This window comes from Dromiciops gliroides, chromosome 2 (assembly GCF_019393635.1).
Source record: "Dromiciops gliroides isolate mDroGli1 chromosome 2, mDroGli1.pri, whole genome shotgun sequence".
NCBI classification, from domain to species: Eukaryota; Metazoa; Chordata; class Mammalia; order Microbiotheria; family Microbiotheriidae; genus Dromiciops; species Dromiciops gliroides.
The window spans coordinates 330,824,564-330,838,446 of record NC_057862.1 but is presented as its reverse complement, the minus strand read 5'-3'; the positions used below and the strand labels follow the sequence as shown (position 1 = coordinate 330,838,446).

Below are 13,883 nucleotides of genomic sequence, written 5' to 3'. Positions count from 1 at the left end.
CAGCTAGGTGGTACAGTGGATAGAGTGACAGAGCTGGAGGCAGGAAGCTCTGGATTCAAATCCAGCCTCACATAGTTATTAGCTGTATGACCCTGGGTCAGTCCCTTATCTGTCTCAGTTTGCCCATCTGTAAAATGGGGATTAATAATAGCACTTACCCTCAGAGTTGTGAGACTAAAATGAGTTATTTGTAAAATACTTTGCAAACCCTAAAACACTATATATGCTAGCTGCTGCTGCTCTGGTATTTTCATGAGAAATGTTTGAAAAAGTCCTCTATTCCATCAAGGACTCATTCTAGTGGATCCCTATCCCCCCCACCTTAGGATTATACTTAGTTTTACTGAGTAAGCCTTTATCTTTTGCCTTTTTGACTGTTGTATTCCCAGGACTCTGGTTTGTACAACAAGCTGCCAAATCTTGTCTGATACTGACTATAGTTCCTTAGTATTTGAACTGCTTTTTTTCTAGATGTTTACAGTATTTTTCTTTGACATGGACGTTCTGGATTTTGGTTACGGCAGTTGTGGGACTTTTCCTTTTGAGCTTCCATTTGGGTAATTGGTGGATTGTTTTTATTTGGTCCTATGGCTCTAACAGAAGCAGGCAGCTTTCATTTATGATTTCTTGAGATGTGTCCAAGGCTTTTTTTTCTTCCCATGGCTTTCAGGAAGTCCAATGATTTCTTTTCTTTCTTTCTTTTTTTTTTTTTCAGGCAATGGGGGTTAAGTGACTTGCCCAGGATTACACAGGCTAGTGTCAAGTGTCTGAGGCCAGATTTGAACTCAGGTACTCCTGAATCCAGGGTCGGTGCTTTAACCACTGCGCCATCTAGCTGCCCCCAGTCCAGTGATTTCTTAAATTTTTTCTCACTTTCTAAGTCAGTTTTTGCTATCAAATATCACTTTCTATTTTGTATTTGATTTTATTCTAATATTTCTTGCTGTCTCATGGAATCATTGATTTGTTTCATCTATTCTGGTTTTCATGGATTTAAGTTCTGTTATTTTCCCTTCTAAATTACTTTTTCTCCTTTCAATTCTTTCCGTATATCATTTTTTTTTTTTTAGTGAGGCAATTGGGGTTAAGTGACTTGCCCAGGGTCACACAGCTAGTAAGTGTTAAGTGTCTGAGGCCAGATTTGAACTCAGGTACTCCTGACTCCAGGGCTGGTGCTCCATCCACTGCGCCAACCTAGCTGCTCCCCCGTATGTCATTTTAAAAAATCTTGATTCATTTCTTCTATGTATTCATGTAATCCTTGTAGAAAATCCATTTTTCCCCCCTTTGATTCTCTGCTTGCAATTGTTAAGGAGATTTTAAATAATGGTTGCTACTGGTTGATGTTTTGATTTCTCTCTCCAGATTTAGTTCCTAGATTGAGATTTTGTGTTAGGTCAAGGTTCTGCCCATGTTCTGCTTTTGGATTGGGCCCCACTAGGCCTTGTTTTGGGTTTCTGTGCTAACTTCTACCTCCTGGGGTTAGATACCCCTGGATCTTGCTTAGGCACCACTGGAAAGTGTTAGGGACCTCAGAACCTTGGGGTCTAGGTTTTCCTTTGCTGAGTTCTGCAGCACAGTGCCTACTGATGTTAGCACCAAGCTATTTGCTGCCTGTTACCTATCTTTGGGCTTTCTTAGGGGAACCTACCACTCATGCTACCTTCAGACAGTCTTGTAGGCTATATGTCTTTGGTTGAGTTGCAAGGCTATTCTGTGTAACCTGACGACAAACATTGGCTTTGCTGGTGGAATCTTCTTTTCTATTGTCCATGGACTTCTTGTTGACTGCAGTTCTGGGGTGGGAGAAGTCACTGTAGTTTCTCATTTATTTCTTGGTAAGTATTTAGTTTGATGTTTTGTTGGAGTAGGTGTTGGGGAATTGGGCAGCTTGCCTCTCATTCAGGAATCCATCTTGGCAGGAAGTCCAGGGCTAAAATTTCATGGCTTTAAACACAGAAAAAGTATTCCAAATAGTATTTCCATGATCATGAACCTCATCTTTTCCTCTCTGAATATGCTATTTTCATTTCTTATGACAAGTGCCCAATATTGGTGTTACTCATTTTAGTATTATTATGTGTGTAAAAGACAGAGTTGAAGAAACTGAATACCTACTCACAGTCAACTTGATGAGTGATGCTCTTAACTTATCCCTCCTCAAACACTCTTTCAAAGACTATTTTTGGGGAATGAGGCAGTATTTTCTATGCAGGGCTTCAAAAAAATCTTAGTTTTAGACTATCTTTGTTCAGCTGAGCAGAAGGTTTAGCATCTAGGACAGTGGTGGACACAGAGCAAGCACCAAATTCACGGGCCAAAGCTCTGAAACAGCTATTTTTCCAATTCTTCTTCCTAATCGACCATATTTATCTCAAACGTTAGCGACATTAGCCATTTCCAACCAATTTCTCCTTCATCTTTCCTCTTTCATCTCCAGTAAGATGTTACATTTCAAGAAAAGCTTTGGATCTTTTAAGATCCCTTCCTACTCAATATTTATAAAAAAATTTATGGTCTCGCAATGGCATTATTTTAATATAGGAAATAGATTTGGCAAAGTACCATTCAGTAAAGACTAAAACATTCCCTGCACATCATCATTATAGCAAAAAGAACTTCAAGAACAGACGCCTGGAACCACAATCATGTAATAATAATAATAGTAATGAAAATAATGATAACTAGCATTTTAGACAGCACCTACTGGGAAAGGCAGTGAGCTCCCGAACTCATGACACGATCGCTCCAAAAAACATCCAAATAAGGTCATAGGAAAATGCCCGGAGCAGCAAAACTCAAAGAAGAATGTGCTGAAATCATCTTTTAACCAAGAACGACTTGCAAGGTCAGAAGGAGGGAGCTGCTGTGCTGAGACAAGAGTGGAGCCCAACCCCACAGTCACCCTGACACAGATCCAGTCTCAGGAAGTCTTCACCAGAGAAGGAGACCCCCAGAGCCTCTGAATCAGCTGCAGCACCAGTGTCATCTGGAACTAAGCTCACAGTCTGGTGAGTGGGCTGAGCCCTGGGCAGGGGAGAGACTACAGGGGTCTATGCTGGTGCTAAGGCAGAACTTGGATTTTTTTTTTTTTTTTGGTGAGGCAATTAGGGTTAAGTGACTTGCCCAGGGTCACACAGCTAGTAAGTGTTAAGTGTCTGAGGCTGGATTTGAACTCAGGTCCTCCTGAATTCAGGGCCAGTGCTCTATCCACTGCGCCACATAGCTGCCCGAACTTGGATTTTACACCCCTACTGAGAACCAGGTGGTAGGCTTGAGTAGAAGTGGCCCAGGTGGGGGAGGGGCACAGGATCGTCGGAGCTAACAACAACACACAAAGCTGGTTGATTGGCAAGTTGGTTTGGGGTCATCTAGGACCAGGAAACAGGCTGGGGCGAGGGAAGAACTTGATTCTCCTTAAATCATACCACCTGGGATTTCTTAAGCTTGGGATACTGCAGCCTGGAAACAGTGCCCCACTTAAAGGAGATAGCACCTACTATGTACCAGGCAGTGTGCTAAACTTTTTACAAATGTTCTCATTTGATCCACACCACAGATCAACCCTGGGAGGTAGGTGCTATTACTATCCCCATTTTGCAGTTGAGGAAACTGAGGCACAAAGAGGTTAATTGATTTTCCCAAGGTCACAGAGCTAGTAAATGTCTGTGGTCATATTTGAACCCAGGTCCTCCTGATTCCAGGCCTAGGCCTTTATCCTCTGGGCTACCTAATTCATATTTCACGTGGGAAATGTGATATTGTACTGTTTCTATGAACATTCTACTGGAGCATTATCTGTATGAGGCCTCAAAGTAGATGAAAAAACCCCAAACCATCACAGATACTGGTGACAAGTGTTTCTACCGAACAAAAGTCTCCAAACATAAAAACCGAGAAAATAATTTTAAAAGCTGCTTCATCCATAGAATTAACACACATTTGAAAATACTGAGAGTTGTTCTGGGATCTGCATACATTAAAATGAAACTATTTAAGGTTAAATTATTTTTAAGAGGTCAGAGAAGAGATAGAATATTAAGTAGGGAAGAAACAATTATTTGGCTAAGCAGGCTGAATTTCATAACAACCTTCAGGGATATACACTGTGCTATACCATGAAAGAGAGAAAGAAAAACCTTTGTGAATCTCAACATTTCAGTGCAGCATTAATCTTTTCAAGAAAATCTTCAGGGTAGGCATTTAATATACTGAGCAGATTTGTAGTACTTAAATGTTTGTTTTATATTGTATTGAACTTATTATTATTGGCTTTATTATTTTTATCTTGTTTTCACACTGCCTTTACTTCAAATATATTCCTCTCAATTCTTCCCTACCCAGTGACCCAACTCTTAGAATGAAGATTAAAAAATAGTTCAGCAAACTAAGCTATTATATCTATCTGACAGTACATGTGTAATACTTTATACCAAAAGTCTCCTATATCTGCAAAGAAAGGAGGGAAGTCACTGGCCTTATTTTTAAAAACAAGGTCACCCTAAAAATCTTAGAAAAACTTGGTTTCCATTGCCTATATGGACAAAAAATTCACAACCAAATCCAGTTAAGTCTTTACCTTTATTACCACAAGGGGAAATAATAAAATATTGAAGATCACAAGAGCTTTGGCAGTGTATTTGGAGAGAAAATGGTGGAGGGGAGGAAGGGATGATGGGAAACCAATCACTTCCACTCTTTTAGACAAGCCTGGTTGGTTCAAGTAGCTGTTTCCTGGGATTGAACGAGAATGAATGGCTTTGTGCTGCTCAGGGGTAAGCCTTGCTTTTTTGCAGGCTTCCTTAGGGAACAGGACAAATTTGACATGCAGAGGGCACCAAGGGTAGTAGCTGTACACCATAAACTGGAGATAAAATTAGGCCCATCGCATCAGTAATTGTATTTCACTCCGACAGTAAAACAAAAGGGGAAAAGAAGTACTGTGCTCTGTTGAATAGCTTTTCCTTTAGGTAGATGCTTTTACAAGTTAAAACACTGACAGTGCCTTTTCCCTTTCTAAATACAAGCTGCACACAATTTCCAAGCCAACTTTTAAGGGAGTTACTATGGTTATCTTATGTTATCTGTTGTTATTATTTGGATTTTGAACAAAATTAATAGAGTAGGAACCAGTTGAAGAATCTTGCTTGATCTGGAAGTTTTCTGTGGATAGTCCAAAAGGTCGGAGAACCAAGTTCCCAAGATCTTTTAATTTACCTGCAGTGCAAAAGAAAAAACTCTGATAAATAAGGGAAGGGACCAATAGACACGGAGAAACCAAGTTACCTTACATTGTAACCTGATGACAAATGCAAAGACAGGTTAGTTTTCCCCTTCTGGCAAAGAAATACCTATTAAAGTACCTGATGAATTCCAAGAGTTTCCAACTCTAATCTTCCATTAAGGCCAAAATAAGAGGCAGCTGCTGTCTCACCCATGTAGTCACTTCAATTCTGTACCGTATCCTAGACATGTTCTCTCAGTCAGAAACAGGAGAATCCTGCCAGCTTCCCTTTGAAGTTCACAATTTCTTGTTTAAACAGGCCAGAGCTATCAATGAGCTCTTAGACTGGGTGAGGAGGAAAAAAACAAAAACAGAAACAAAACCCTCCTGTCTGTCCTGTACATTGAGAACATTATTTCTGACTGGACAAAATTACTGAGTCTCATGTTTCCAACATTAAGAGTAGAATACCCTAATTCTGATTGCCCTACCTATTGCTCAAAAAATTCTTTCCCTCTATCAGACTTGAGTTCAACCTCAATTGAACCATGCTAGAACCTCTTTTCTGCAATTCCTCAATAGCTATCATTAAACTGAACTAATAGGGGTAGGACAAAGAACAAAATAAGAAGAGACACAGGAGATCCTAAACTTTATTTTCTATGAAGGGATAGTATTATCACTACTTATACAAAGCAAGCACTCAATAAATTATTTGTTGTTTTGCCATACAAAGGTTGAGATGCTGTTCATAAAGCCATGAGAAGCATTTAAAATCTTTGAAACCATTTGGTTTTGGAATAGATGGCCAACTGCCTCAGGTAAACATCCTCCTTTGAAAATAACCAATCCTATTTGATAGCTGGGTCAGTCATATTATATTATTAGCTGAAGGGAGAAGGGAGCATCAGAATTTATAAATACAGTCTGGGAAAATAATGTTGTACCTAAATCAGTCCAACCAATATTTAGGCACTCAGGGGGTTAACACATCCTAAGGAAACACAGGTTCAATTCCTATGGAGGCAGTCCAGCCTAAGCCTATCTGACAAAGGAGTCCCACTGATCTTCTGGATAACTGGGTTAGAGCAGGTCCAAATCAGCACAACCTCACATTATCAGAAAAAGGATTTTATCCATAGCTCCACTGACTTTTACAAGGAAACCATAGAGATGTTCAAATATGGCCTGGAGCATTTTATTTTGACTCTGCCTGATCTTTTACTTCCTATTGCTGGCTGACTTCTTCCCACAGGGCACCTATGCATATTCTCTCAGACTCTCATGCCATCTCTTTACATGCCACCACTATTATCTTGTCTTTTTTTTTTTTTTTTAAATATTCCAGAGCTTATGCAATTATCCCTAGTCAAGAGTGTGATGTTTCTGGGGAGTCTTGACGGCTACAATATAGGCCAGGCTTCTCTCACTGTAGTGATCATTACAGCATTCTCTAAGTTAGGGAACGCCAAGAGTTGAATATAATTCACTTAATAACATTTGCCTACTGTATGCAAGGCACTGTAAATGAAAGATGGAAAAAAATTCCTTTCCATCATCAAGATTATAATCTAGGGGGCAGCTAGGTGGTGCAGTGGATAGAGCACCGGCCCTGGAGTCATGAGTACCTGAGTTCAAATCCAGCCTCAGGCACTTAACACTTACTAGCTGTGTGACCCTGGGCAAGTCGCTTAACCTCAACTGCCTCACTAAAAAAAAAAAAAAAAAAAAAAGAAAAAATTTATAATCTAAAGAAAGGAGATAAAACAGGTATACAAATGTTCATTTGGTCTGTTTCCTTTAGCTTTTTGATTCTGTAATTTGGAGATGAAACTTAAGATAAGGACATAATAAAGAGACAACCTAGCTGCCCTCAAAGAGTTCAAATCATTATTTCAGAATGAATTACATCCCAAGGGAATGGGAGGGGTACAACTGCAAGGCCAAAATACAAAAACGTCCTGTTTTTTAGGTTTTTAGTTTTTCTGCGGGGCAATGAGGGTTAAGTGACTTGCCCAGGGTCACACAGCTAGTAAGTGTTAAGTGTATGAGGCTGGATTTGAACTCAGGTCCTCCTGAATCCAGTGCTTTATCCACTGTGCCACCTAGCTGCCCTTTTTGTTTGTTTGTTTTAAAGAGGAAAGAGAGCAGTCAAAAACTATAGCTCTGTAAGCTTGACTTCTATTTCTAGTCAATTTATGGAAAATACTAAAAGAATGGCTTATGAACATTTAGAAAGCGAAAGTTATTACCTAGAGTCAGCATAGCTTGATTAAGAATAGATCATGGAAGACTAACATAATTTCCTTTCAGACAGGATTATTAGATTGGCAAATCAGGAGAATGTTGCTGATATAGTTTAAAAGTCACTATCCAATAATGCTACTATCCACCCCCCCCCAAAAAAAGGTTAAGCAAAACCAACCAACACAGTAACCACACCTGACGGTGTATGTAACATTCTCCACCCATATTTCTGCTTCTATACTAAGAGCAAGGATATATTTCCCTATCACCACAAGTCTCTGAATAAAGGCTTGCAGGATATATTGTGGTAGAGCATCCTTTATAGGTTGGGCTAGATGTCTTTTGCAGTGCATTTCAACTTTTAGATTTTGAGTATGTGCAGAGAAGCAGCAGAATATTAAGGCTAAAGATGTAGTTGGAAAGTCTTGAATGCCAAGCCTAGATTTCATCACGTGTGACGTGAAGACTGATGGAAAGTTTTGGAGCAGTACAGTTACATGAGTTCTGCCTTAGGAAGATGACTTTGACAGTCTATGCAGGAGTGATAGGAGACAGATGAAGGTAGAGGTGGTGAGCTCAGTAATGAAGTATTATCATAGTGTAGGTAAGAAGGAGTAATAGTGATGGCAATAGGAAAGATATGATGGGAGGTAATATCAACAGGACTTGATAAAATTCTGTAAAAAAATCCTGACATATGGATACGTACACACACATACACTTTCATGACTTTTTCTTGTTTCTTGTTCAAAGAGTTATCCTGGGTGCCATGGACTTATTCCAATTTCCCTGGACTCAACATAGGTTCACTTTCTAGATTCATCAATCTGTTATATTTTAAAGTCTGACTGCCAAATTCCACGCCTCCCCATCTGGGAAACAATCAATTAAGTGTTCTCTTTTCTGTTTGCTGCATGATCACTCACCACCCTGGATGTTTCAATGGGCCCCTAACCTTTAGGGATTTCACAAGACAAGAGATATTATTTTTCCTTCTGAAATTACAAGGCAGAAAGGGTGGCCCAGAATGTAGCTTGTATTGCTAGACAGGCATTTTCACTCATTACACGTCTGTGTTTGCCTTTTTTTTTTTTTTTTTTACATCTATGAATTTCAGCTCTGATAAATGTTAATTTTTGTGCCTTACAGTAATGTTATGAGCTCTATATGCCAGAATCTCAGGAGATTCATCATGCACTATATACAGTTCAGAAAGTGCAGCAGCTTAAAATTGAAACTATTTTGCAAATCAGCTGAATGGAAGAAATAAGACAAACACCATTTCTTTACATCACCTTAATATCGCTGCTATTTTGTATACAATGTAACAGCTACTTTGGGCTTTCCTTTCTCTCTAATTAGAAGACATGAACAGCTTAAAATTAGATCCTGACATTGCACTTCCTCTCTCATGAAGCACAGAAGTTTTAGTTATACAGTCAATTCTGGAATGTCTGAAGGGAAGAGATGGCCTAGCTACTGGATAAAAAGGACTGTGGAATCAGTCTTTGCAGGAGCAGTCAAAGGAACAGCAGTGATTCCTGGGCAGAGGAGCTAAGAAGCAGAAAGGTGGGAAAAAAGAACAAATCAAGGCTCTAGATCATTTGCAAACTGGAGAGCTCATTTCTTGATAAGCAAGAATCATCTGAACTTAATGTGTGAAGTGCTTTCCAAGAAACCACATACATAAATGAAGAGAAAAAAAGAGACACCTTATATACAGACCTATGTAACTAGTGAGTTCTAACTGCTAGAGGTATAACTGTAACTAGGGTAATGTACAAAATCGTTAAGACTTTAGAAGGTGATACTGAGAGCAATGTGATACAGAAAGCCATTCTTACTGAAGGCCTAGATAATCCAGTATTTCCAGAACAGAGAAGCAAGAATAGGCAATCTATCTACATGTAAATAATTTGTTATTAGTATCAAATATTGCTTTTGTACTATTACTTCCATCAGTCTTTCAGAATTAGAACCAATCAAGACAGTACTCTCAATTCCCTTCATGCATATGTCAATCAGATGGCTAAAGATGGCAGGGCAGAGCTAAGTGCAATTTCAACAACCAGTATAGGTGGTACCATGGGAGATGGAAATATTGAGAAAACAAAATTCCAAGTAATTCAGCAGATTCATTATGTACTCACTATTCCAGGCAGCAGAAGTGAGCAGAACAGCAGACAAATCAAACACTAGGGGTGGTAAGATGTTACCAGAAGGGGCAACTAGGTGGCGCAGTGGATAGAGCACTGGCCCTGGAGTCAGGAGGACCTGAGTTCAAACCCGGCCTCAGACACTTGACACTAGCTGTGTGACCCTGGGAAAGTCACTTAACCCTCACTGCCTGGCCAAAAAAAAAAAAGATGTTACCAGAAGAGGACAATACAAAAGTAAGGTTAGGCAGCTGTGTGTGTGTATCTCTCTCTCTCTATATATATGTAAAGGCCCAAAAAGTCCTGTTCTGCTCTGAATGTGCAGTATGAAAAAAGAGGGAAAAACAATGCTCACTGTAGTACACCTTCCCTCTCCCCTTGGCTGGATATTTCTCCCAGGACACAGGCGATGATGAATTCCATTTCAAGTCCAAGCTACTGCTGCCACATGTCCATTCCATCCCCTTGTTACTCACCTGAGCTGGCTGTACAAATTGCCTCGTGTTCATTACCCAGAAATAAATTTTGTCTCAAGAGTTAGAACCTAAAATCTAGACATAGTGAACTATTAATATTCAAGAAAGAAATGCCAATGTTGCCAAGGAGTGGCACAACACCTTTTATTCTTGCAGACATTTTCTGCTTAGCTCAAATCCATGAAACGAATAATCAAAATAGAACCTAACTAAAGAAAGAATTCCTCCTGCCCATCCCTCTTCCCAACATAGGAACTATCACAATAATCATTTGCTCTGATTAGCAGGGAATTAACTGTTATCCTGGGGAATCTTCCTGAGCCCTAATGGACTGTATTAATAAATGGCAGAGACTGTAAAGCCCATTAACAATTTCCACGCGGACTTTCTTCCCATGGGGGGAGGGTGCGGTAAATGACCTCTGCTTCTAACAGAAAGGAAACTAACTATACAACTTTGTATTTTCCAATAACGAATAGCAGTTTTTGCAGATTATTCTCATCATAATTACAGCTAGTACTAATCTCCAGCCAAAGCTGTCACTCCCTTGGGCACCAACACTAATAAAATGTGTAGCAGACTTCAAATAGCTGACAGAGAAACTGTACTTGAGGAAATACTACTATCTTGAGCTAAGATTGACCTTTTTCTTCTGAAGGATTTCAAAGCACATCAATCTTGGTCAGCTGTAAAACAGGAAAAATACTCCAAGGATCACTTGTTGGGCTCAGAACCAGTATGGAAAATGACTTTTCTTCCCTTTGAAGTCTATAGCAGGATCACATTTAAAAGCAATATTTTAATGATTTTTATATTCATTAAAAAAATATGGCTACTGATGGCCCTGGATCCAGGAGGACTTGAATTCAAATCTGGCCTCAGATACTTGACACTTACTAGCCATGTAACCCTGGGCAAGTCACTTAACCCTCACTGCCCTGCAAAAACCCCAAAAAACAAAAAAGGGGGTGGGGTGGGGGCTACTGAAAAACAGTTGACATTTGACAATAAACATTAAATCATATTATTATTAGCCATAGTCCTTAAGTCTTCTTAGAGTTAAATGCCAGATAAAAGCAACCAAAGGGATTTAGGTTGAAAGAGAGGTACTGGAGATAGCTGATAAATAAACCAATGCTGCTAAAAGAGGAAAACATTATTTTTCTTTCAGGATGGATGGGAATTTTGATTCCACATAGGAATGACAATAAAGTCAGATTTTAACTAAAGGGTCCTTTTGTGTTTGGTCTGCTTTAAAAAATGGGCCCAGAGACAGAAACAGACAAAGTAGACTCTGGTTGCCCAAATGGAACTCTCGTTCCCTCAGCAGAAAGCCTAGACTAGTAGCAAACCATGTCAGTTCTCATCCCTAATCTACAGTATTTTTCAAAATAGGATAGGGCTTCATTCAATAGTTTGTGTGAGCCACCAGAAAATCTCTCCCCTGAAGTCATATAAGAAAGAGTAAAGGCCTTCAAGTTACCTTTCTATTAAATACTATATTAAATTTCTTATAAGTAGGAATTTTCTCAGAGTAGTGCTCTCAGAGAGGAAGAATGCACTTACCTAACATCTCTGCCTTTAGTTTTTCATTCCGTTCTTCAATTTGCTTAGGTAATCTCTGAGGGAGAAGAGGAGAGAGGAACAATAAAGAGGTCTTTCTTATACATAAAGTTTTTGGTTGAGTTACTTTGAAAACAATGATCTGGGGCCAAAAAATGCCATGTTTTCTTCAGGAAAGGTGTATGGCTTGATTTCCATGTTTCAAAACCACTGCTGAAAATCTACAATTATGCTAGGTATTTCTCAGATACAGGGCAATCCACAAAAAGAATCTGAGAGGTCAAAGAAGAATTACCATAACAAACATGTCCTAAAATGGAATCCACAGAGCTCTAACTGTATATAAAACACACTCAGAAATAATTTTGTTCTCTTCACTGTCCACCAAACTGATATTTCCACAGTGAGAAAGAGTAACAATTTTTGTGTTTCCAAAGTGAATCTAGCAAAGATGATGGCAGATTCCTATCTTGCTTGGTAGTTTGGGAGGAAGTAGAAAAGGTCAGAAAAGTAGGTTGCAAAAAGCAGGTGCTCATCTCCCAGAAGTCTGTACTAAGGGATGCATGCTGAGATATAACAAAGTTCTGGGAGAAATCAAATGGCCAAAATGTTCTTGTTTGGAAATATTCCTGAAGTACTATTTTTTCTGGGACCAGACCTTCAATTTACTGCTATATGATACATATATTCAAGGTGAGGAAATTCTCTCTACTAATACACAAGGGGAAAGCTATGACTATCAGTCAATTAGAGCTGCTGTGATACTGACTCATCCAGGGTAATAGCCACAGCCAGAATATGTCACAGGGAGGACTCAAACACAGGTCTTCCTCATTATGAGCCCAATTCTTTATACAGTACATCACCCATGCTGGCTCTTTTCAAAGCCTGATTTTAATGCCTTCTTCTATTGAGGAGACTGATTTCTTAAAGGCTCTATAAGAGGAGCCAGAGTTCAAAGACTCATCTGGGGGCAGCTAGGTGGCGCAGTGGATAGAGCACCGGCCCTGGAGTCAGGAGTACCTGAGTTCAAATCTGGCCTCAGACACTTAACACTTACTAGCTGTGTGACCCTAGGCAAGTCACTTAACCCCAACTGCCTCACTAAAAAAAAAAAAAAAAGACTCATCTGTAGAATTACCCCAGGATGAGGCATTTTTTTTTGGCCATGCAATTCAAAAAGACCTTCAGCTACAAGTGCAGAGGGGTTAGAATCCATGTTAGGGAATCCACATGAATGAAATCATAGCTTTGGAGTATAACAAAACTTTAAAAACTGAAGTACTATGCTCCTTTCTTTTATTAAATCAAATTAAATTAGCACAAATTAAATAGTGCTAGTTTTAAAGAGTAAAAACACTATCCAAGAAGGCCAAATGAATCTGTATGGATTAGAATACAATATAGACCCAAACACCAGGAAAATGCCATAAGAATATTATGTAAAATGCCTCCTCCCTGACCGCCTTGAGAAACTCTTCTCTGGGGAAAAAAGGCATACATGGCAATTCAAGGAAGGTTTTAATAATTCAATCAAATCAATCTTCAATGATTTACTATGTACCTATATGCCAGGCATCATACTAGGCATTGGGGATACAAATTTATTTTTTAAAATATAAACAGTATTTTATTTTTTCCAATTGCATGTAAAGATAGTTTTCAACATTTATCTTTTATAAGATTTTGAGTTCCAAATGATTCTCCCTTCCTTCCTCCCTCCCCCCCACCTCCCCAAGACAGCATAGCAGTCTGATATTGGTTATACATGTGCAATCATGTTAAACATATTGGGGATACAAATTTAAAAAAATGAAACAATCCCTACTCTCAAGGAGTTCACATTCTCTTGAGAAGCTACAATGTATACACAGATAAGTAAATGTTAGTTGCCTTGTTTCTTGAATATAGGCACCGAAGTAGAAAGCCCACATAGTATTGGACTTGCAAAGATACTACACCAAACTATCAAAGAAAACAATTTTGTGACTACTTTTCACAGAACTGGAGCAAATGAGCTGCTTCTGGGTGGTAATGCTGGAAATATACTTTTTATTTAACTTGGAAATAAAAACACTTTGGAGTGGGAAAGAGAAAAAGTAACAGCACAACTAATAACAGTAGAGAACTATATTAATTTTTTTTCCCTTGGAGACTACCTTTTTCTTTCAACAGATACTGTTCTTCACACATAAATGCTTCTCTCCTACAACTGCC

At 39.0% G+C, this 13,883-nt stretch overlaps 1 protein-coding gene across 1 annotated transcript in view; it reads right to left on the bottom strand.

The window, feature by feature from the left end:
* Nucleotides 1-4,562: 4,562 nt before the first annotated feature.
* The window catches only part of TTC1 (tetratricopeptide repeat domain 1), a 45,729-nt gene continuing 36,408 nt past the window's right edge, over nt 4,563-13,883 (bottom strand). The window contains exons 7-8 of the mRNA XM_043988876.1: nt 11,670-11,724; nt 4,563-5,217 (exon numbers count right to left, since the gene is read on the bottom strand). Coding sequence (XP_043844811.1) covers nt 5,081-5,217; nt 11,670-11,724 — 192 coding nt within the window. The 3' untranslated portion in view covers nt 4,563-5,080. The remainder of the gene's footprint in view (nt 5,218-11,669; nt 11,725-13,883) is intronic.